General features: G+C 58.8%; 2 protein-coding genes across 2 annotated transcripts; both read left to right on the forward strand.

Annotated features, from left to right (window-relative positions):
• Positions 1–1,424: 1,424 nt before the first annotated feature.
• On the forward strand, positions 1,425–10,264 carry NCLIV_060980 (conserved hypothetical protein; the record flags this gene model as incomplete). Its single annotated transcript, XM_003885651.1, has 11 exons — positions 1,425–2,119; positions 2,425–2,556; positions 2,908–3,074; positions 3,261–3,444; positions 3,971–4,108; positions 4,779–7,108; positions 7,343–7,413; positions 7,719–8,046; positions 8,470–8,602; positions 9,142–9,769; positions 9,983–10,264. 11 exons carry the CDS (start codon positions 1,425–1,427, stop codon positions 10,262–10,264), a joined length of 5,088 nt encoding a protein of 1,695 aa, XP_003885700.1.
• Positions 10,265–12,465: 2,201 nt separating this feature from the next.
• On the forward strand, positions 12,466–20,649 carry NCLIV_060990 (hypothetical protein; the record flags this gene model as incomplete). Its single annotated transcript, XM_003885652.1, has 13 exons — positions 12,466–12,810; positions 13,174–13,278; positions 13,957–14,491; positions 15,073–15,120; positions 15,595–16,001; positions 16,375–16,530; positions 16,964–17,089; positions 17,638–18,004; positions 18,345–18,557; positions 19,008–19,228; positions 19,533–19,624; positions 19,852–19,961; positions 20,618–20,649. The coding sequence occupies 13 exons, from the start codon at positions 12,466–12,468 to the stop codon at positions 20,647–20,649; spliced, it is 2,757 nt and encodes a 918-aa protein (XP_003885701.1).
• Positions 20,650–20,651: the final 2 nt, after the last annotated feature.

Raw genomic sequence — 20,651 nt, forward strand, 5'->3', positions numbered from 1 at the left:
TTTCTCTCTGCAGCGTGTACAACTGCCTTTTATTGAAGCTCGGTCCACACTCGTGTGCAAAGTCCACCGTTTTCTCCTTTCTTCAGGTCATTCCAGGGAATCCAAGTCAATCCTTTCCCTGGCTGTGCACTCAACGGCGGGTCTCTGACGCCTCTGGGTCCACTGCTGCGAGTTGCCTTCCGTGTAGAACGCCCTGCGCGCGTATTGACTATCTGCTCGCTCTCTTTTCCCTTAAAAACGAAGCAACCGTCCGCGCACAAAGACGGAGATACGCCCCCCACTTGTCATCCGCTGGCATACATACGCGTATACCGCTTGTACGCTCATCGCCGCCGACATGTGTATGTGTATAGGAATATGCAGGAAACTTGATTTTATGCACGGATGGGCATCTCCGAGCACCCCGTGGTGACACTGCTCTCCGTAATAGCAGACACCCAGCCCCTGCATTTGACCAGTAATCTATTTGAAGCCGTATACATCTATACATATATATATATATATATATATATTTATTTATTTATTTATATGTGTCCGTTTTGTTGTTGCATGTGGAGACTCATCATTTGCACCCATCTGCGCGTGTGTGCTGTATCGTCCAGTCTTCCCGTTTGTCGCTCGTTCGTTTGTTGACTTGTGGCAGTCTTGGCCGTTGCCTCTCTTCATTGTCCCCCTTCGCCTTCGCAATGCCTTCACGGACGTGTGCGTCGTCGACGCGTCCGGGCGGCTTAAAAAAGGAAATGGAGAAGCCGCGTGAGTCGACAACGGCTTCCAGCACGGCGGCCACAACGCCCTCGGCTGTAGCGACAGCCCGGCGGCCGTCGGCTTCGGAGGGGTCCCGGGGCGCAGTTTCTGCTCCCCGACTTTCTTCCGGCTCGCCGTCGCGTCAGATCGCTTCGCCGCGGCACTCGGAACCGAAAAAACGCCTGTTTGGAGAGTCAGCGTGCGCAGAAGCGACGCCTGAGGTCGAAGAGTGCACTGCCCTCGAGCGAGAACTTGGGGCCAGGAAGATCCAGAGGGGAGACGCACCATCGGCACCGAGGCTAGCCGCGTCCGGCGTTCTGTGCTTGAACCTCCGCGAAGAGACTCAACTCTCGGCGGCCAGTTCGCGTCTGCCGCAGGGATTCCAGAATCCCCATTTCCACAGGCAAGTCCGAAGAAGCATCGCGAGAGAGGCTCGAGAGCGAATGAAGGGAAAGACGAGGAACGTAAAGCCTCTCCGCGGGGGTTTAGAGGAAACCTGAAAGAAGACGACGAACTCCAAAAGGAAGCAAGAAAAGGCACAAACTGAAATCTCTTCTCCCGTCTTTGGAGAGACGCAGCGCCAGAGCGCGCGCGCGGCGGAACGGGGAGTGAGAGGCCGGGGCGTCTTCTCGACCTCCTGCATGTTTGAAGATGCATTTCCCTGTGTCGTTGTGCGCAGAATGTACCGATCTGACGGCCACCGATTGACGCTTTCAGGTCTGAGGGAAACGCGCCAAGTTGCAGGGTTGACGGCGTTTCTCTACGCAGCGACCGCGCACAAGAGACAACCGGTCTCCGGGCGTCGCAGCTTGCATGCGAGCTCTTCTCAATCCAGCAGTCTCTCTCGCTCTGATCGAGAGCCTGGTACATCCAGCCGGGCGCGCCAATCGCCCGGCCTCGACGATAGCGGTGCCAACCGAGAGCATAAAGAAGAAGCGAGCGAAGGCGCTTCACCTGCATCTCCGGTCGCGTCACCGGCGGCTGCAGCCGCTTCGCCTTCGCGGTATTCGCCCCGGCTCGCCGCAGAGACGGGGAATGTCTCGCGCGGCAAAGTAGGCTTCCAGGAGACGGGACGCGAGATAGAAACTGAAGAGCGAACCCCCAGCTCTTCAGGTGAACGCCCCGGCGCCTCTTCGAATCGCGAATTCCCGTCTTCTCTTCCTCCCTCTTCGGAGCCTGCGCGTCTGACCCACGCAGCGGAAGTCCCTCAGGAGAGACACTGCGAGGGTTCCCTCGCGAGTGTCTACCTCGACGACGCCACCGCGGAAGTTGTGGTGGCTGTTCTCGAGGAACTCAGGGCCTTTCCGCGACTGCAGAGACTCGACCTGTATCTCTGGGGCCTCGACTGGACGCCGGAGATGATCGCGCTTCTCGGGTAAGATGGTTGGTTTGAAAGTACGGCAAGAACGATTCAGGAGCATGGGTTGTTGAACTCGTGGTGTGAAGGCTGCGTGTTCGCATGTTCCCCGTGCGCCTGTCTCTTTCGGTCCTGAGCGACACAGCGAACGACGACGCAGCTCACTGGTGGTGATACAGATCCCTCTCTATTTTAGACGCAGAAGGAGCGGCGCGACCGGACAGGGGACGGTGGAGCAGAGACGCAAGAGTGGAGGGACAAGGAGCGGGAAAATGGACAGATTTTTGCTAGCCTTTCTCACTGCCCGTGTGTGTCTTCTTCAGCGACGTTTTCGACGCGAGCGCCTCCACACTGGAGTCTGTCTCCCTGAGGTGTCGTGTCCCCGCCCCGGTGCTGACGGCGATGCTCGAAAGGCTTCCTGGGAATGTGCGCTACCTCGATGTGTCTGAGAACATGTAAGATGAGCGACAACCGCGCATCTTACTCAGCAAAGCTCAGAGCGAGTGAGAGGGAGTTCTCGGGATGTGCCTGAGCCGTCGCTGCTGTTGAAGACGAAGGACGAAAGGATGAAGGAGTCGCGAAAACGAGTCAGCAAATGCACCGCGGCTCCGAAACCAGGAAGCTCTTGTCTCGTCTTTCGTCTCCGATCCCTGTCGGCTTCGCCGGCTTCCGGGTGTCGATCTCCTCGTGGCTCTTCTTCTTTGTGGTTCTTCGTCATTCACTCTCACTCTCGTCGCACCCTTTCTCGCTGCTCGCCGTTGAACACCGCAGTCTCTCCTCAGCCGTTTGTCTCTCTGCGCATGCAGGTTGGGGGGAGACTTGACGGCGGTTCCCGTGCTGGAGCGGATCCTTCGCCGCAACGGCATCGAGTCACTCAAAGTTAATCAAGTGGGCTGGTCGCGCGAGGCCAAGGAAACCTTCGCGAAGGCGATTGAAGGCCTGGGCGTCTTCAACTGTCTCCAGTGGATCGAAGGTGCGCGCGGAGAACGTGTGGAGAGGCGAGCCCTCACTTTCCCCGATTCCCTTCCGCCTGGCCTTCTTTCTGTCCCCGCCTTCGCGTTCGTCTCTGGTTTTGTGTTTTGTTCGCGTGACTGTTGGGCTGCATGGTCCTGTCTCGATTCGCCCGCTCTCTCCGATGTCCTTTTCTTTTTGTTTCTAGGGATCGATCTTTCGGAGTGCCTTGCCATTCCCCCGCAAGTCTTCATGCAAGCTTCTGTGCCCGCGCCTCCGTGCAGCAGCGTCGCCGCGACGACGACGCCTCTGGCTCACCTGTATGGACACCGCCCAGGGGCGTCTGGGGTTGCGGGCGCACGCCGGACAGCTGCAGAGGTTCTCGCGAAAAGGTGAGCAAAAAACAAGACGCTGACGGAGTCGCGGACGCGCAACGAGGCACAGCAGATAGGCAGACACTCGGAGAAAAGATGGGGAAGAAGACGCGAACGAAAAGTGAGAGGGAAGCAAAAGAGGTGGACGGAAGCGTCGCAGCTGCCAAGAGAGCGAGATGGGATCTGACCGCCGTTGGCGAGGGAGCGACGACGCCACGTACCCCGCGCGGCAGAGAGAGAAAAGTGAGAGGACTCCTGAGGGGGAGATGAAGACGGGAAAAAGACTCAGGGGTGGGGGGACAGGGCGCAGGTGGATATGGTAGAGACAGGCAGACACACAAACACACAGACGGAGTGTTTACAGCGGGATGCCGCGAAGGTGATTGTCACTTTCCACGAAGAGTGGCAGTGTAGAACGGAAGGCGGAAACGCCCCGAATTCGTCGACACGGTCACAAAGGGTCGGGTTTCTTCAGTCTCGGTGTGCGTGCCGCAGCGTGACTGTGTGAGTTGTCCTCCCAATTTCCTTTCGCCTGCGTCCTCAGTTTGCCTGCGACGACTGTGAACTACACGCTGCTGCGATACCTTCGGATCCGCACGTTTCTGCCCATGCTCGTGGGCTCGAGGGTCCGCGTCTGGTGGAAGCCGACGCGAGAGACGCAGCGAACCGACTTCAGCGGCAGGTGAGGACCACGAGAAGAGGAAGAAAAGGGAAACCAGGGAAAGGAGACAGGGGTTGCGGTTGAGGAGGGAAGAAGAAGGAGGAAGAAGAAAGGGAGACAGACAAGAGAAGGGGACTGCAGGGAAGGAAAAGAGGAACAGGCGAGGAAGAGCAGAAGGTGAAAAAAGGGAAAGAACCAGAAGGAGAGCGATTGCGTGCGGCAGAAGCTGTGGAAACGACAAGAGGATCTCAAGTTGGGAGGGGCAAGGAAAGCAGGTCCGGAGAAAATGCAAGAGAGGAAACTTACAAGACGTCAAGGCGCAGGAGAAACCGACGAAAGAGGGGGGACCGACAGCTGACAGGAGACGACCAAGAAGATGGGTTTTGCAGAGAGCAAAACCGGAATCGGAAAAACAGATATGGAGGGGGGCCGATCAAGGAACGCGAGACAGCAGAAATGCAAGCAGGCGACAACAGGGAGGGCGGAATCTGGATATTTATCCGTAGGTGGTTTCATAGATATATCCATGGGTACAGAGAGAGACTGGTAGGATCAGAGAGGAATGAGAGAGTGGCAATGCGTCGTGAGAAAAGACGCAACAACCATCACCTGAGAGACTTGGAAAGTGACGGCGGGCGTGGCGTTCTGAGCTGTGCGTGTTATCGTTTTTTTCGTTGGCCGTTCCGCGCAGGTACTGGCCTGCGCGCGTCGTGCACGGCTGCCCAGACACCCTCGTATGCAAGCTGGTGTACGACAACAACGAACAGGACTTTATCTCCTTGCGTTTTCTTCAGCCCCACCACCCCTTCAGATATGGCGGAGGGTGGGGTTCCGTGGTCACTCCTTCTCCATTGCCTTCCTCGTCTCGTCTCTCTGCCAGCAGCGGCGAGCCGCCCTCGGGGCCTCGCCTCGTCTCTGTTGCGACTCCAGACCCGCGACAGGCGCGCCTGGACCGCGTGGAGCGCGAGGCGCGCAGCGCTCGCGCCCGGAGTGTCTCGGCGTCACCGAGTGAAGGCCTTGGACTCGCTTCGGCGGGCGACAGTCTTTTCGTCGCTCCTCAAGATGCCACGCATGCTCCGCAGACTGCAGCCTTTGGGGGTTCGGGCGCCTCACCTGTGGTGTCTCCTCGGCGCGGGCAGCGACAACGGACACGAGGAGACAGGGCGGGAGGAGCGGGGAGCGACGGAGAGGAGACAGACGAGGGCGGCGACTTCAGCGAGGCCGAGACAGGGACTGCCGTGCGTGGCAAGAGATCGCGTGAGGCTCGCAGGCCCCGAGGGAGGCGACGCGGAAGGGCGGCCACGGGAAAGTCATCTTCTCGATTTCGGCAGGATCCGCGAGAAGCGGAAGAGCGGGAGGAGACAGGAGACGTGAGTGGCCGGGAGAACGACAGGAGGCAGATAGCGGAGACACGAAGACTGGGGCCGTGCGGACGAGGTGCGACCCCCCTGAGGAATGGAGTTGTAGGGGCTGGGCCGGAGACTGGGGGTTCTGAAGCGCTGGAAGGAGAAGAGGCGAAGATGAGGAAGCGCTGTCGAAACAGTGACGGCAGATTTCTGAAAGAAGAAAAACGCGACGAACCTCGAGACGCAGGACCACGGACCGCTGCATCCCGACGGTCCCGGAAATCGTCGCGACGCGGATCCTCCTCCTCGTTTGAGGCAAGCGAATCCACTTCGAGGCTCCGTCCCCCGTCGTCCTTCCCTCGCTCGGCGGGGCCGGAGACTCAGTCTCCTTTCGCGGCCGGTCGGAGAGTGTCTCCTCGCCTTCAGCTGTTGTCGGCGAGCGGAAAGGGCGAGCGGGAGACAGAGGCGACTGCGGGGCGCCGTGGTGCGCGCGGGCGCGGAGGCGCGTCCCTGGCGAGGCTTCGCAGCGGCTCGAGAGAGACCGAGCTGGTGCAGACTCCGCGAAGGCCTGCTCGCCGAGCGCGGAGCGAGAGTGAGCGAGGAGCCCCGGGGAGACGCCGTTCAACTGGGGAAGAGACGGGACCGGGCCTTCAGATCGAGGGAGAGGCGAAGGACAAAAAAGCGCAAGCGGGCGAGCCGTCGGGAGGCGCAGGGCGCCGTAGGAGGAGAGGCGCGAGAGCGAACGGTGAGGCGGAAGGCAGGACCGGAGTGGAAGACGAGGGAGGCGAGTCTATCCGACCAAGCGGGGCGGGGAGTGGCGACGCTGGCACTCCGCATCCGTGGCAAGACGCAGGCAGGCCTGCAGGCGAGGGCGGGAGTGTCCGCGTGGGGCGGATTCGGGCCGCGAAGCGAAGAATGAGAAAGGAAGCTTCGCCGGCAGTCCCTCCGTCGTCGCGCGGAACCCGCGGAAGTCGACGGAGTGACGCGCCGAGTTGCGGCGCCGAGGAGAAACCAGAGAAGAGTCAGGAGGAGAATGGCGAGCAGCTGGATGCAGCGGGAGCGTCGGACGAGACGGCTGTTCGGCGAGAAAGGGGCGACGTTGCCTCCTGTGCTGCTCCAAGAGCGCCGAACGAGCAAAGAAGAAACAACGAAGGAGCGACGCCTGAACGGCCACGCGACATTTGCTGCGGTCCGTTTCCTCTCTCGCGTGACGAGATTCGAACTGCCGCAACCTTCTATCCGTACCTGTTCGAACAGCGTTTGCACACGTATTTGCTGGCGCCGCCAAAAGAAACAGATGGGGTCGAAACGCGAGAGTCGCGCGACGCGAGAGAGGAGTCCGCGTCTCTCGAGGGCTCCGCCGACCCGCGTGCGAGAGCGACCGGCCGGGAACCTCCAGCGTCGACCGCTCCTCGGACCGGACGGAAGACTCAGACGCAGCCGGGAGCGGACGAAACGGAAGAAGGGAGGAGAGCAATGGGGGGACACGACAGCGAGCGTGAAGCGCGAAGTCGCGGCGCTCTTGAGTGCGGCGGCATTTTGAAGAGCGAAGAAGGCGGGGTGCGCGTCGGCGAGATGCCTTTGGAAGTCGTCGGCAACGTTCTTCTCCCTGGCGAGCTGTGCGAGTTCCGAGATGAAGAAGAACACCGAGGGAGTGATCCGTCCGATTTCGTCGGTAGGCAATTCGAACCGAAACGTTTTCCCACGAGTCCCACGTCTTCAAATGCCGCTTGATCTTCCTCGCGACCTGTGGCGCCTTGCACCCTTTTTCTTCGCACTATGGGTCGTGGCGCGCTTCTCACGCCGCGTGGACAGTCGACTTTCGAGTGTCTCTCGCTGTCCTTCCGCGTGCATTCACGCGTTCGCTTTCGCTTTCCCCGTGATGCCTTTTTTCCCCTTCACCCATCAGGCATGGTGGTCTCCGTGAATTCCGAGGAGCCTCTCTACGTCGTTCGATGCGTGTATCATGACGACGACACCGTAAGCTTCTGACGAGTCCTCCGCTCGCCCGTTCTCTTCCGGGGACGTCCAGAGCCACCGCGCGGCTTCCTGTTCCCACCTGGCGCGTCCGACCCGGATGCCAGTCGCCGGTTTTTCTTCGCTTTTCAGACAGGCAATAGATCTGGAAAAATGCATCTCCCACACATGGATTCAGGACAGCGACTGAAATGCGACTGCTTGCGTTCTGAGGGTGGCTGAAATCAAGCAACGAGCGTCAACGGCGCCACACGTCTCTGTCACGCTTTTCTTCGCTTTCTCCCTTTTGCGGTGCGTGGGCGAATCAGCTTCTCCAAATCAACAGCTCGGATATTCGCCGAGCCGTCATCGTTCCCCTCGATGCCTGGATTGCGTGGCGCTTCGCGTACGAACGTTATATCCAGCGGGAGAAGGCAAAGAAATCTCCTTCTTCTGAGGAAGTCGACGGCCAGCGGTCCCTGCGACCTCTCGTGAAGACCGAACGGAGGCGAAGACGAGGAGAATCGAGTTCCGGTTTGAACGGCGACGCAGGAAACACGGCGAGGCGGCGAGCACGCGAAGGGTTTGCCGGAGGCGCCTTGGGCGCAGGGGAGAAAGAGCCAAAGCGCGACGAAGGCACAGCTTTCGCGTCTTTCCGTAAGTTCGCAAGATACACCGGAGAGAGGAGCTGAGAGAGAGGCGCAAGGGGAAAAAGTGAGAGAGATGCAGAACCGGGACAGATAGACACGAGAGGGTCTCTGACGTTATGCGAAGAGAGAGGGACAGAGACAGAGAGAGAGAAGGACGAGATCCAGGGGACCAGAAGATATCGAGACCGTTTTGAAACTCACGTAGATGGCAAGCGAATCCTCCACTGAACGCGTATGGAGCAAGAGAGAGAAACGCGGACGCATAGACAGCTCTCACTGCAAGCATGAACATAAAAGAGTACAAACGTATAAATGTGTACAAATATATGCAAATGTATATCTCAGCATACATATATATACTTCTCGTTCTTAGAAATGCATATATTTGTGCACGAGAGATATGCGGCTTTTTTTGAAACGCTTTCCTCAGGCGACGTGCCTCCATTTGCGACGTTTTACATGCTGCCTTTGGCGACGACGGCGAGGCTGAATCAGATGACGGCCTCGGGGCCTCCGGCTGTGACCCAGCGCAACCCCGTCGATCTCAAACTCCTTCCTGCAGAGTAGGCAGTCCCGAAATGCCGAATCCTCACGCGTTTTCCGCTGCGGTCTTGGGCCGTTCTTCTAGGCGTGTTCGCACTTCCCAGCATCTCACTCTTGTGTGTTTTTCTTTCCTGCGCTCCCTCTGGCGCGCCGGACGAACGTGGCCTCTCACGGCTGGGCAAACGTATGTGGGCACAGTTCAGGTGAAGTGTACGTACACCCTGATGAACCCACACACGCGCACCTCGTTAGATATGCGTGTGCGAGTGTGTGCCGATGCACGCGGAAATTGGTTTTGCACGTAGAGATGGCTTCGTTTACACTGCTTTGACCCGGTTGCCGAACCTGGCCTGTGTCTTGATCCGTACGTGCGTGTTGACAGCGCCGTGGGACTCCATGCCTCAGCGGTGCTTAACGCCGTCTGTTGGAAAGTGTGGCGGTCCAGCGGGGCGGGCGTGTGGCTCGGTGGCGCAAGTGTCTCGAAGGCGTGTCCGACTGCAGGCTCGAGCTTCTTCTGGCTCTTGTCCGTGTGTCTCTTCCTCGCTGTCCTTTTCCTCAGAGACTTCGCTGAGGAGTTCGCAGTGCGGCAGGCCGCGTTTGCGCGGCAGCGGCTAGGACAGGGGCGCGAAGTCGCCGACCTTTCGCTGTTGACGGGAACCCGAGGCGAGCCGCCGGAGGCGCCGCAGCGCCGCTGGGCCCCGAGTGCTGGGCGAGACGCCGCCGAGACACGCGGTTCTGAGCACGACGCCGAGGGTGAAGGCGGGGGACAGATAGCGCCACTGTCGCAAGCAGATGTGAAGGCGGGAGAGAGTGGCGGGGGACCAGGGAAGACGCGCGACGGGGGCGACGTGGTCGGGCATGCTTGTCACGCCGATGCATCTCGCTGGTTCGCGAAGACCGACATGTGTGTCGATCCAAGTGCACTCGCTGTGTCGCGGCCCACGGGGGCTCGAGGGGGACAGGGGGATTGGCCGTTTCTGATGGGGACCCGAAGCAAAGCGCTCGCGCCTCTCCTGTCTCTTCTGTCGGTTGTCTCCTCGCACTTGGCGAGTCCGTTTTTGAAGCACGTAGTGCACCCTCGGATTCAGCAGATCGACCGGCGTTGCTGGCTTGCGCTTCTTCCCAAGTCCGAGCTGCTCCAGCGAGTTGTGGATCTCAGCAAGGAGGTCGCAACTCTCAAGACGCAGGTGAGAAGAGAAGGGAGGCGAGGACGACCGAGACACGGGGATGTTTCCGCGGAGGGGAACTCACAGAAACAGGCAGGGTCCGTCGACGCCAAAGACAGCGTTGGCACGTGGCCGACGCGCCGACAGGGACGAGTCGGGACGCCGGCGCTTGCCGCTTTTCCCCGGACTCCACCGCACGCGCCCCATGCGCGTGCACGCCTCTTTTGTTTGCAGGTTCAGCGCGACGTGGCGTTGTCGTCCGAGTGTCAGCGACTTCGCGTGGCTCTCGAGAAGCAGAAAGAGAGAGAGGGCGAGCTGGAGGGCCTTCTGAAATGCATCATCTGTGTGTCGCGCACGCGCAGCGTCGCTCTCGCGCCGTGCCTCCACTTCTACTTTTGTCAGCCGTGCAGCCAAGGCTTGGCCCAGTGCCCCATTTGCCGGGGGAAGATTCTCTCACGAGTCGAGGTCAAACGCGAGCAGGGCGGAGACGAGGAAAGCGACCAAGAGTCTGGGTGATACCTCTCTGCGGGGAGATATCGGCTGTATGGACACCTGGGAGCTGAGGGGACGGGTCGACGGCGTGCTGATAGACCCGTAGGTACCGGTTTTCACGGTCAGGGACAAACTACACGAAGGCTCTGACCCGCGTGGGAGGCTCACTTGTCACGTTGCATGCGGCTGATGTACAGCTGCACGGCGTTCCGGCGTCTGGCCCGTTCTCAGGCACGATGCGCTTTTGTCAAACAAGAGATTCTCGCTCACGGAGCAACCTAAACTGAACCCCAGAGAGCCGCCGGCAAAAGACAGCGGCCGATAGCATATGAAATCCCACCTTCACTCCTACCGGTCACGGGACGTTTGACGCAGGCATCCGAGAGTGCGGTGTTTCAACGTAGCAGGCGGAGGCGCTCGAGAGAAACGCGAAAGGCCGAGTCACTCCGGAGAAGCACAGCTCCTCTTCGGTCGGGTCCGGTTGCGCCTCCGGTGACCTGGACTGCACACAGTCAAACAGCCGTAGGAGCGGCCGGAAAAAGAAACTTAGGATCTTGCTACCGTTCCCTGCCGATAACACCGACTTGGGCCGAGCAAAAAATCCTGGTCAGAGTCTTGTCACGGGCGACTCATTTGCTGCTTGACAAAAATGGGTTTGCCCGGTGTATGCACACACACACACTGGGACACAGGCCACGACAGTCTCCACGTCGGCACTTCCTTCAGTCCTGCCGCGGAAGACGTTTTCCGATGCCTCTAGAGGCGGAACCCTGCGACAAAAAACACGCGAGTACCACGCTCGCGTAGACGCCTCGGCCTTCGCACAGAACAAGAACGCCAGGACAGCTGAGGGATACAAACCTGCGAATCGGATGTGTGACGCCACTCTGTCGCTCTCGGAAGTGCGCGATGCGTTCTTACAGAGCATTTCTTGACGCAGTGTGGAGCACCGTTTCGCTTTTTGACGTGTTGGGTCCGGGCTCTGTCATTTCCACGTACGGCGAAAATAGCTTTGGTTCTTTGCGTGCGCGGGGAGATCGTCTGCGATGCCAAGGCCATGCAGCCCGGTTTAGGCTAGATTCGCGTGTGCGCCTCTCGTGTGCCGAAAACGTGTTCTACGCTTGCTTGCCCACGGACACTCCTGGAGAACACAGTGCGACGACGTTCGCTCTTTCGGCGCATGGGTTTCGCCGGATGGACAGTTTTCACGGGCGTCCGTCTTGCTGGCGACCTGCCACAAAGGAACTGAGCATGAGGTTGCTTCGTCGTCGCGAATTCGCGCCGTGTCTCCGTTGTGATTGCTGTAGCCGCTACCCTGCTGGGCTGCTAAAGACGGCGGAATGAGATGGATTCCAAAAACAGGCCACCAGTCGGCCATACACACCACCAGTTTCTGCGGATTCTCTACACAACGCGCTGTGGGCGTAGTTTTCTCGCGTGAGGTGTTGAATGCTACACCCTCCACAACTGTAAAGTTGCTCGCACGTGATAGTCATCCCTTCTGAATCCAGGATTCGTTTCTGGGGTTCGCGGCCTTTTTGAGTACGCGAAGCGTTTTGGGGTCTGGCTACTCGTGTGTGTCCCGTGACGGGAGAGAGTCCGCAAAGACACGCGAATGGGTCGCCAACATCGTTGCGCCAAAAAACCCACCATTCCGATAGACTGACGGATATTCCACAGCACGGGTGTACACAGCGGGTTTGATATGTTTTGTGCTCCAGCGCCGTTCACTCACACTGGTTTATGCAGGCGCTGAGTCAACCGCTTCGGGAACGAATCCGGTGCACACGTAACGGCCTTGCGGCAAACGACAAAATCCTCCACGCTTACCTGTAGCTCTGCGAAAGAGAAGTTTCGCCTCTCTTTCAAAGCGAAATGTTTCTTCCGCCAAAGACAAAATGGGGCTACCCTCGAGAGTGTGCTGTCGGCGGCACGCGTCTGCATGCGCTAGCTCCCTTTTTTCACCAGGCCATCTCCCTCCGGGAGCGGCCTCACCAATTCCGTGGCTATTCGTGTTGTTCCTGGCCATCTGACCCTACCTTGGCTTGTCTTTTTCTTCTCGCGTCGCGTCCGACCTCGTCGCATCCTCTCCAAGCGACGATTTTTGCGTCGCCTCTCCAGAAACACCGTTTTCGTCCTTCCCCACAAACGGAGCGCCTCCGATTCGCGGCGTGTCTCACACGTGTTTCCTGCGCGTTTCTTGCCCCTCCCTCCGCGTCGTCAGAATGAACTCCGCCGAACCTCTCCTCAACAGAACTCCGTTCCGTCTGTTGCTTCTCTCGAGCATTGCGGTCGGCACCGCCGCTGCGCTGTACCTTCTCTTCCGGCCGCGAAAATCCCGAAGTCGCTGGCGAGAACGAGCCTGCCTGTCGAGCGCCCTGGGAACCGGCGCCTCGGCAGGCGCAGCGGAGGCGGAAGACGACGAAGAAACGGAGACGGCGTGCAAGGAGACGCTCTTCGTCTACTTTGGCAGTCAGTCGGGCACCGCGGAGGCATTTAGCGAGGAACTCGCCAGCGCCGTCGCCGAGGAAATCCACGAGCTCCGAAACGTCGAGGTTGTCGACCTCGAAGTAAGCAAAAAACGCGCGACAACTCCATTCGGCCCTAGAGAAGACACTCGGGAAAAAGGCCATCGAATAGCAAACGCGCTTCCAAAAGACACGACACTCATCCATGTCTGTCTGACATACATATAGATATATATGGTCTGATATATATATATATATCTGTTGTCTGTGCATTGACATGCACAAACGAGGACATTTGTGCCATTTTTGAGCTTGCGTATTGGAACTGTTTTCCCCGAGTTGCTGACTGTGTATGCCGGACGCAAAGCATAGCTGTTCTCGAGCACGCACGCCGTTTCTCCCTGCTGCGAGACCCGATCTCTTTTCGCGATGGATCTTTGCTCGTCCCTCGGCTTCTTGATTCAGGATTTCGATCCCCACGCCTTCCTGGCACAAAAGTACAAAGTGCTCGTCGTGGCCACGTACGGAGAGGGCGAGCCTACAGACAATGCGCGGACGTTCTTCGAATGGGTAAACTTCGTCTCTACCTGTCTTCTCGCGCCTTTCGTCTCAACTCAGTGAAGGCTGCCGTTCTTTTTCTTTTCCACCAAGTGCTACCCTTCGCTGCCTGCATGCTCTCGTATCCGGTTCGATGCTCGCTGCTTGTGCCCGACCCACAAACAGTTTTCTTATCTCTCTTCCTGCGTCTCCGCCGTGCTTCTCCTCTCCCAGTGTTCACTGTGGGTTCTCCGCGCTGCGCTCGCCTCTCCATCGTCTTATTCTCCTTTCCGTGCAGACCTCGCACTCGTGTTATCGCGTGAATGCTTTGCCGTTCCGCTTCGGTCTCCGCCCGCGTGCCCGCTGGCGCTTTCAGCCTGTGCTTCGTGGCGACATGAACCGGTGTTCTTCGTGCTTCTGCCGGTCTTGCGCTTCTCTCCGCCTCTGTAGCTCTCTAACCTTTTCCGTCGTTTTTCTCTCTCTCCAACCCCGTTTCTCTCTACAAACCTTTTCGTCTCAATACTGTGTCTATCTCCGTCCGTCTGTATCTCCGTCCCTCTGTATCTGCATCTTCCTCTATCTATATCCCCCCCTCTGTCTCTCCCTCTGTCTCTCCGTCAGTCTCTCAGTCGGTCCCTGTCTACCTCTCTATCTTCACCCTGTCTCCCGTTTCGCCCCGATCCGTCTCGCTGTGCCTCTCTCTCTTTTCAGCTGAAGGCGTACACGAAGAGTCTGAAAGAAGGCTCCGCGCCTTCCAGTCCCATGCGGGGCTGGTGCGCAGTCTTCGGCCTGGGTAGCAGTGAGTACGAGCGGTTCAACCGCTCGGGTCGCCGTGCCTTCAAAATGCTGGACTATATTGCGAAGCGCCAGCAGGAACTGCATGCGCCTTCCAGGTCGCTCCTTCGCCTGATGTGTCCTCTGGGCTTGGGCGACGGCGCAAAAGACTCCGACGTGGATTTCGCGGACTGGAGACAAGAACACTTTGTGCCTGCCTTGAAGCAGATTGTCAAGACGAACAGCTTGGTCAAAGGCGAGGCAACTGAGGCGGCACAAGGCGACTTCGCATGCGCAACGCCTTCCTCGGGAGGGTTCGAGGAAACTGGCAGGCAAACGCGAGAAGATTTTGCGCGCCGCCTTTTACAAGGAGACACCGCTACACGCACAGGTGGAAACCAGGAAGGGAACGAAAACGCCCATGCGTCTGGACTCTCAACGCAAACGACGAGCAGTCCTGAACTTACAGCAGGTACGTGAAGATCGCGAGATATCCCGAGCACACGGAGGTCGCCTTCCTTTCTCCGGAGCTTCCGCCGTTCAACGTCTGTTGTTTCGCATTTCTCCTCTGCCTTTCTCGTCCGTCTTCTCTTTACTGGTCTGTCTTTCTCGTTCTCTAGTAGGTGAGGCGTGTCCTCGCTGCTGAGTTCACGTGGTCTCGGCGAGGAGAGGAGGGGACACCGCCGAGTCTCCTGAGGAAGACGGAAAGGCCGAGGGTTTCAAGGCGACGCCTCTCTCCCCCTTCCTTTCCCGAGTCCTTCCACTTGCTTTTTCTCTCTCTCCCGTTCGCTCCCCTAGAGTTCGTCATGACTCTGCCTAGCCTACATCGTCCAACGGTGCGCTTCGCCTCGTTGTTCTCCTATGCTTACCGTTGCCGTCATGTCAAGTGCATTAACGACTGTGGTGTTCAGCGCACCCTCGTAATAGCTCATCCACTGACTGCATTTCGAGTGTTCCTTCCCTTTTCTGCTCTCCTTTTCGCCCTCCCTCTTTGCGGCTTTCTCGCCATCCGGTTCGCTCGCCCGTGCGCGCGGCGGCTGTCTGTGTTTTCAGCTGCAGTCGACAGGCTCCAGAAGCGTGTGGAGGCGTGGGCGCGAAGGGGTGAGTCAGGTGTGGAGACTCAAATCCGCCAGGGACACCAAACAGCAAAAACGAGGAGACTCCGTCGGCGGCCATCCGCCTCCACCGAGGCAGGCGCGTGGATCCCTTTTCCAAAGATCGGAACGCAATCGCAAGCTTCTCCTTGGGAAACGAATCGCTCTTACTTCTTGCTGGTTTTTCTGCTTCATCCCTGGAGAGCGCGTCGCGCCCCAACCCCCGTGGTATCATCGGTCGTCTCCTTGGTTTCAGTGCCTGCGTGTGTGTCCCCCGCCATTTTTTTCTCTTGCTGTTTCTCGCATTTTAGCTCGCCCTGACTCTCCTTTTCCCCCACAGAGTCTGTGTCTCTTTCCAGGGCTGCGCGTTCCTCCGTTTCGCTCTGCCATCTTCCTCGCTCAACCTTCGTGACCGGTTCGAGTGTCTCTCTCTTCACCGCTCTTCTGCGGCGTCACGCTTCGCTCTTCTTCTCTCGCGCAGGGACCGACGCCGCCTTCCGGCTCCGCGTGGGGCCTTCGCGCGAGGCGCTCTTGGCCGAACAGCGTCGCGTGGAAGACGAGGCGGCACGGAAGGCCGGCAAGCCGCCTGCGTCGCTTACGCAGGTTCCCAACGGCACGAGTGCGAAGGCGTTCTTCCACATGCACGCGTTTCCGGTCAAACGCATTCGACAACTGCGCCAGCAAATCACTTTTTCCTCGTCTTGTGCGGGGACACTCTCGGCCTCGAGCCCTGAGGGCCGCACGCAGAAGCGCGAGGCGGACACGTGGAGACAAACCGCCCCGGAAGAAAGCACTGTCGAGGTCGAGTTGGATCTCACCGATCTCCCTTCTGTCCAATATCGGGCAGCGGACAACATGTACTGCCTCCACAAAAGCGCCCCCGAGGAGGTGAGGCCCTCACCCAGTTGAGGCTCTTCCACGCGGAACCTCCAACGCCCGGCGAACCTCTTTTCTTTCCGTCCAGAGGCAACGCCAGACAGGAAATCGCTCTCGTTCGAGCGTTTGCTCGGCCGCGTACGCCGCGGGAGGAAACCCTGCGCGACTTGCGTCGCGTGACTCCCCCGTTTGCTTGCTATCCTCCGGGAGGCCAAGACAGAGCTTCCAAGTGTAGCTTTTCCAAGTCTTTTGCAAGAGAGGCGCGGCGGTTTCTTCACCCGACGCGCGCCGCCTCTGGACTTCCGCAGAGTGCTTCACCGTCGCCCGCCTCTCCCCCCCCCCCCCCCCCCCACGTTTTGGTGTGCAAATTCCGGTTGCTGAACAGATCGCTTGGTGGCACACGTTCCTCGGGTTCAAAGACCAAGGCGTTGCGCTCTCCGACTACGTCCACTGGCTGCCGAGCCCAGACGCTCTGGCCTCGGCGCTGGCTTCCTCGTCTCTCACCTATGGTGTCCCCTTTCCAACGCCTTGCACAGTTGAGGTGCGTTGGTAACGGGGCGTCAGAAAAGGGAAACAGCGCAACGCAGCGCAACGTGCGTCTTCTGTGTTGATACCTGGGCCCGAGGGTTGCGTTCGCGCGCACTTTGCAAGGTGTTCTGCTCCTTCGGTCTCCGGTGCCTTCCTCGAGGCGGCGCTCACCGTCTCGAGGCTGTCAGGCTCTTCTGCTCCGTCTTTCGCGCGCCCCAGCCTCACTCGCCTCTTTCGCCCGAAGGCGGCTGTGTGCTGCGCACGTGCGGCGGCCTCTCTGTCGCCCCTTTCTCGCGTTTTGAGCGTCTCGCTGCTTTCCTCCGTTTTCCCTCACCTCCCTCCCCTCCTCTGCGTGTGCTCTGCCTTGTCGGCGTTCTCTGGCGACTGAGACTACTGCTCTTGCGACGTCACGCGTCTCTCCCCGCCGCGTTTTGTTTTCTGCTCAGGAGGCACTTGGCTGTTTCTGCAACTTGACAGGTCTCCACCCAAAGTTCGGTGCTTCCTGTCTGTCGCTGTGGATTGACGACCCTGAAGAGCGAACCCAGTGGCTGCGACTCTTCTGTGACGATGCCGTGAGCGTCCGGAGCCAGCGCTCTCCCTTCCATCTCCCCACAAAACGGATTTACGTCTCCACTCGCCAAGTTAATAGATCGACGCGTACATAAATGCAGGAACATCCACTCCGTGGCGCCTCGCCCTGTAAATGTGTTTAGACATCTACATATCCGTGGAAAGTGTACGTCCCGCTCTCGTTGTCTGCGTGCCAAGTTTCGATGGGTCCAAGGCTCAAATCGGCAACGCCAGGAGTCTCAGTTACGTGTTGTTCTACTGACGCATGTTCAGATTGGGCGGTTCACTTTCCTTTCATCCTCGTTTCTCGCGCCTGGATTCCCTGCAGTGCGTCTTTGAGGGTGCACGAGCGGGCGTCGCGCTTTTCCTCACTTCGTGTTCTGGACCTCCATGCCTTCGGGTCCAGTTCTCTTTTCTCCTCTGGCGGTCTGCAGGTGTTTTCGTCGTGTTTGTTTCCTCCGTGTTGCTTTTTCCCCGTTTTCGATCGGCTGCAAGGCTGCAAGGCCTGTCTTCCGGGCGTTCTCTGGCGGCGTGTGATTTTCCTGTTCAGGCTGCTCAGCACGTGTACGAAGCGTGCGTAAAAGCGCCGCTTCTCTCTCTGCGCGATCTTCTCCCCACTCTCGCCCCGTCGTTCAGGCGGCCGTGGGTTCCTCGTCTGGCGTCTTCCTCGCCGTCCGCGCGGTTGCCTTCCGTTTCCGTCTTTGCGGAGAACAGAACTGAGCCCGACGAGGATCGGGAGCTCGGTGTGCTTCTCTCGCTTCTTGCCGCCGCACACGCACCCAGGGCGTACACCACTGCCTCCTCGCCCAAGGCTCTGGCGAGCGACGCCGGGATGCGATCTCTCTCCTTGTGCGTGGGCCTTGTGGCCGAGCAGAGAGAGGGCCTCGGCCGCACGACGGCGCGTCTAGAAGAAAACGGTGAGGCGGGAAGAAGAACGATTTGACCTCGCTCTGCTCTCCCTTCTCTCTCTCCTCTCTCTCCTGAGGCGTTCCACCCTCGTTAGTTGGGCGAGTGGGACTTGGTGTCGCCGGTCTTAGGCGCGTGTCTTCCGTCGTCTCTCCTCTGCGGCGTGTGTGTCTCCCTCTCTCTCGTCTCACTCCATAGCTTTTCTCTACGAAACCAACAGCCGTTTCCACGCGCCTGTCTCGCTGAGCAATCGCCCGTTCTCGCGGCCTGTCCCCGCGTCACTGTGCAGTCCGCGCTTCCTCTCGAGCGCACGCGCCTCTGCCTTCCTCTGCGGATCTCCCTTGCTTTTAGGTTTCAAGATCTTTGGAGCCTCCTCGGCAGTCCGGTCCGAGCGGAGAGGCCCCCTGTTTCAACAGGAAGGCCGCCCGTTCTTCGGAGCCTGTTCCTCGTTCATCACGCAGCAGCTGCGGCCGGGCGACGAGGTGAAGGCGCTCATCAAACCTTCAAGTTTCCGTCTCCCTGCAGACGTGAGAGTCCCCGTGATCATGGTTGGAGCGGGAACAGGTAATTGTGCCTTTTTCGTCTACAGAAGAAAGGACAAAAAGGTGGCCAGAAAGTGAGCGTGTGAGGCAAACGGGTTGTTTGTTGTGGCCCAGCAGTGAAGGTTTCGGTTTCCCCCGTGCATCCCGTCCATAGAGCAACCCCGAATCCGTTGCCACACACGCCAGAGGGCTCCGACGTTTTCTGCCGGAGAGCCTGTCGGGAAAAAGCCGGTGCTTCGCGGCCTTCGCGCCATGGCATCCTAGAGCCGTAAACGGTAAACCCTCCCCATCCCGCTTCTCATCGCTCGCTCTACTTGGTTGTGTTGGTCTTTGTTCGTTCCTCTCGCCAAACGGTGCGTTGCATGCTCCTGGGTTTCGGGCCTCGTCAGCCGACGCGCGGTCGCCCCTCCTGTGAGGACATAAACTTGGGCTGTCCTGGATCCGTTTCCCCTTCCCTCTCTGCGCGCCGCAGGCATAGCTCCGTTCATTGCGTTCCTCCGGGAGTTCGAGTGTATCGGCGGCTGGGGCGCGCCCGTGGTTCTTTTTTTCGGTTGCCAAAGAGAGAACAAAGACTTCTTGTATCGCGACGAACTGCTCCGGTACCGAGACCAGGCGAGCGCGAGAACGGCCTCGTCGCAAGGACAGAAGCACATTCTCACCCACCTCTTTGTCGCCTTCTCCCGCGAACCTGGGGTGCGTGTTCAAAGAACCCACGTGCAGCCACGGTATCTCGAGTTCTACGTTTCTTGGCGTGTGGATCGAGCGTCGAAACTCCAGAGGATTCCACAGGGAAGCTCGGCGACCCTTGAGAGGTCTTGCCGAGTTGCTCTGGTGTGGTTCACACGAGCACACAGGCAGCCCGCCGGCTACAACGGCTCTCCGGGCGCGCCTGCGTTCTAGGCTTCGTGGTGTCTGGTGGCGTGTCCATGCACAATCAACCTGCGCAACAAAAGCGACACAGCGGAACTCCCTGTGGATGCTCGTCGGTGTCCTGCAGAAACCCAAGACGTACGTCCAGGACCAGATCGCCGAGCAGAAAGATCTCGTGTTTCAGCTGATTCAGCAAAATGCAACTGTCTACATCTGCGGGTGAGGTTTCGCGGTGTTGCTGGTCGCGCCGGGGCTCGACGCTTCCTTTTTGTCGAGAAAGATTCGCAGCGAACGTGTGTTTCTCCGCCGCGTGTGGTAACGTCCGGTTGTGTTTTTTTGAGGCTTTTCAGGTTTCTGACGCAGTGTGTCTTCTCGGTTGCTTGGCGCAGTTTTGCCCTCCACGAGTTTCCCCGTTGCGTTCGCCGCTCTCTGTGATGTTCACGCAGTCGGACCGCCATGGCAGCGGGCGTAACGGAAACTCTGGCGCGAGTAGCTGCCGAAAAATTCGGGGGCGACGAGGCACGCGCTCGGGATTTTGTGCACAACCTCCGGAAAAGTAAGAAGCGAACGAAACGGCCAGCGAGGCGAGACGCCGCCGCGAGAAGGGCAAAAAAGCACAAAAGAGAGAGGGAAATCCCGCAGGGGTTTCGGTCGGCGTCGAGAGGCACGGAACCGAAGACCGTCCCACCCGCGCTTGCCACGACAGGAATGAGGAAAAAACCGAGATTCGCCTGTGTCCCTTCCCTCTGAGAAGTCGCGAAGGCGTGCGTGTGGATAAAAGCATGCCTGCCGAAATGTGCATAGCTGCAGATGTGCAGGTATAGCTGTTCGACTCCTAAAGGCCTTGCGTGTGCACTGATGACCGTGGTCGTTCTACTGAACATAACCACCCAAACAAACACACTCTGCCGTACATTCAAATAGGCGCACTTTGCCTTACTCGATATATATATATATATATATAGGTATACATAGAATATATATATATATATATATATATGTTGATAGATAGTGATCCGTTTCTAGTTTCCCATCACGTGCATTTATTTGGACGATGGGTCATGTGATTCGAGACACGTTGCAGTGGTTGCCCATGTCGCAAACAAAAAAGCCGAAACTGGCGCTCGCACGGGTTTAAATGAGACGTGATCCCGGCCTTCCTTTCTGCGACCAGAGAATTTGCCTCGTGTCGCTGTGCTGGTCTCGCGGCAGGTAAACGCATCGTGGAGGAGGTCTGGGCGTAGAC

This window comes from Neospora caninum, chromosome XII (assembly GCF_000208865.1).
Source record: "Neospora caninum Liverpool complete genome, chromosome XII".
Lineage (NCBI taxonomy): Eukaryota > Apicomplexa > Conoidasida > Eucoccidiorida > Sarcocystidae > Neospora > Neospora caninum.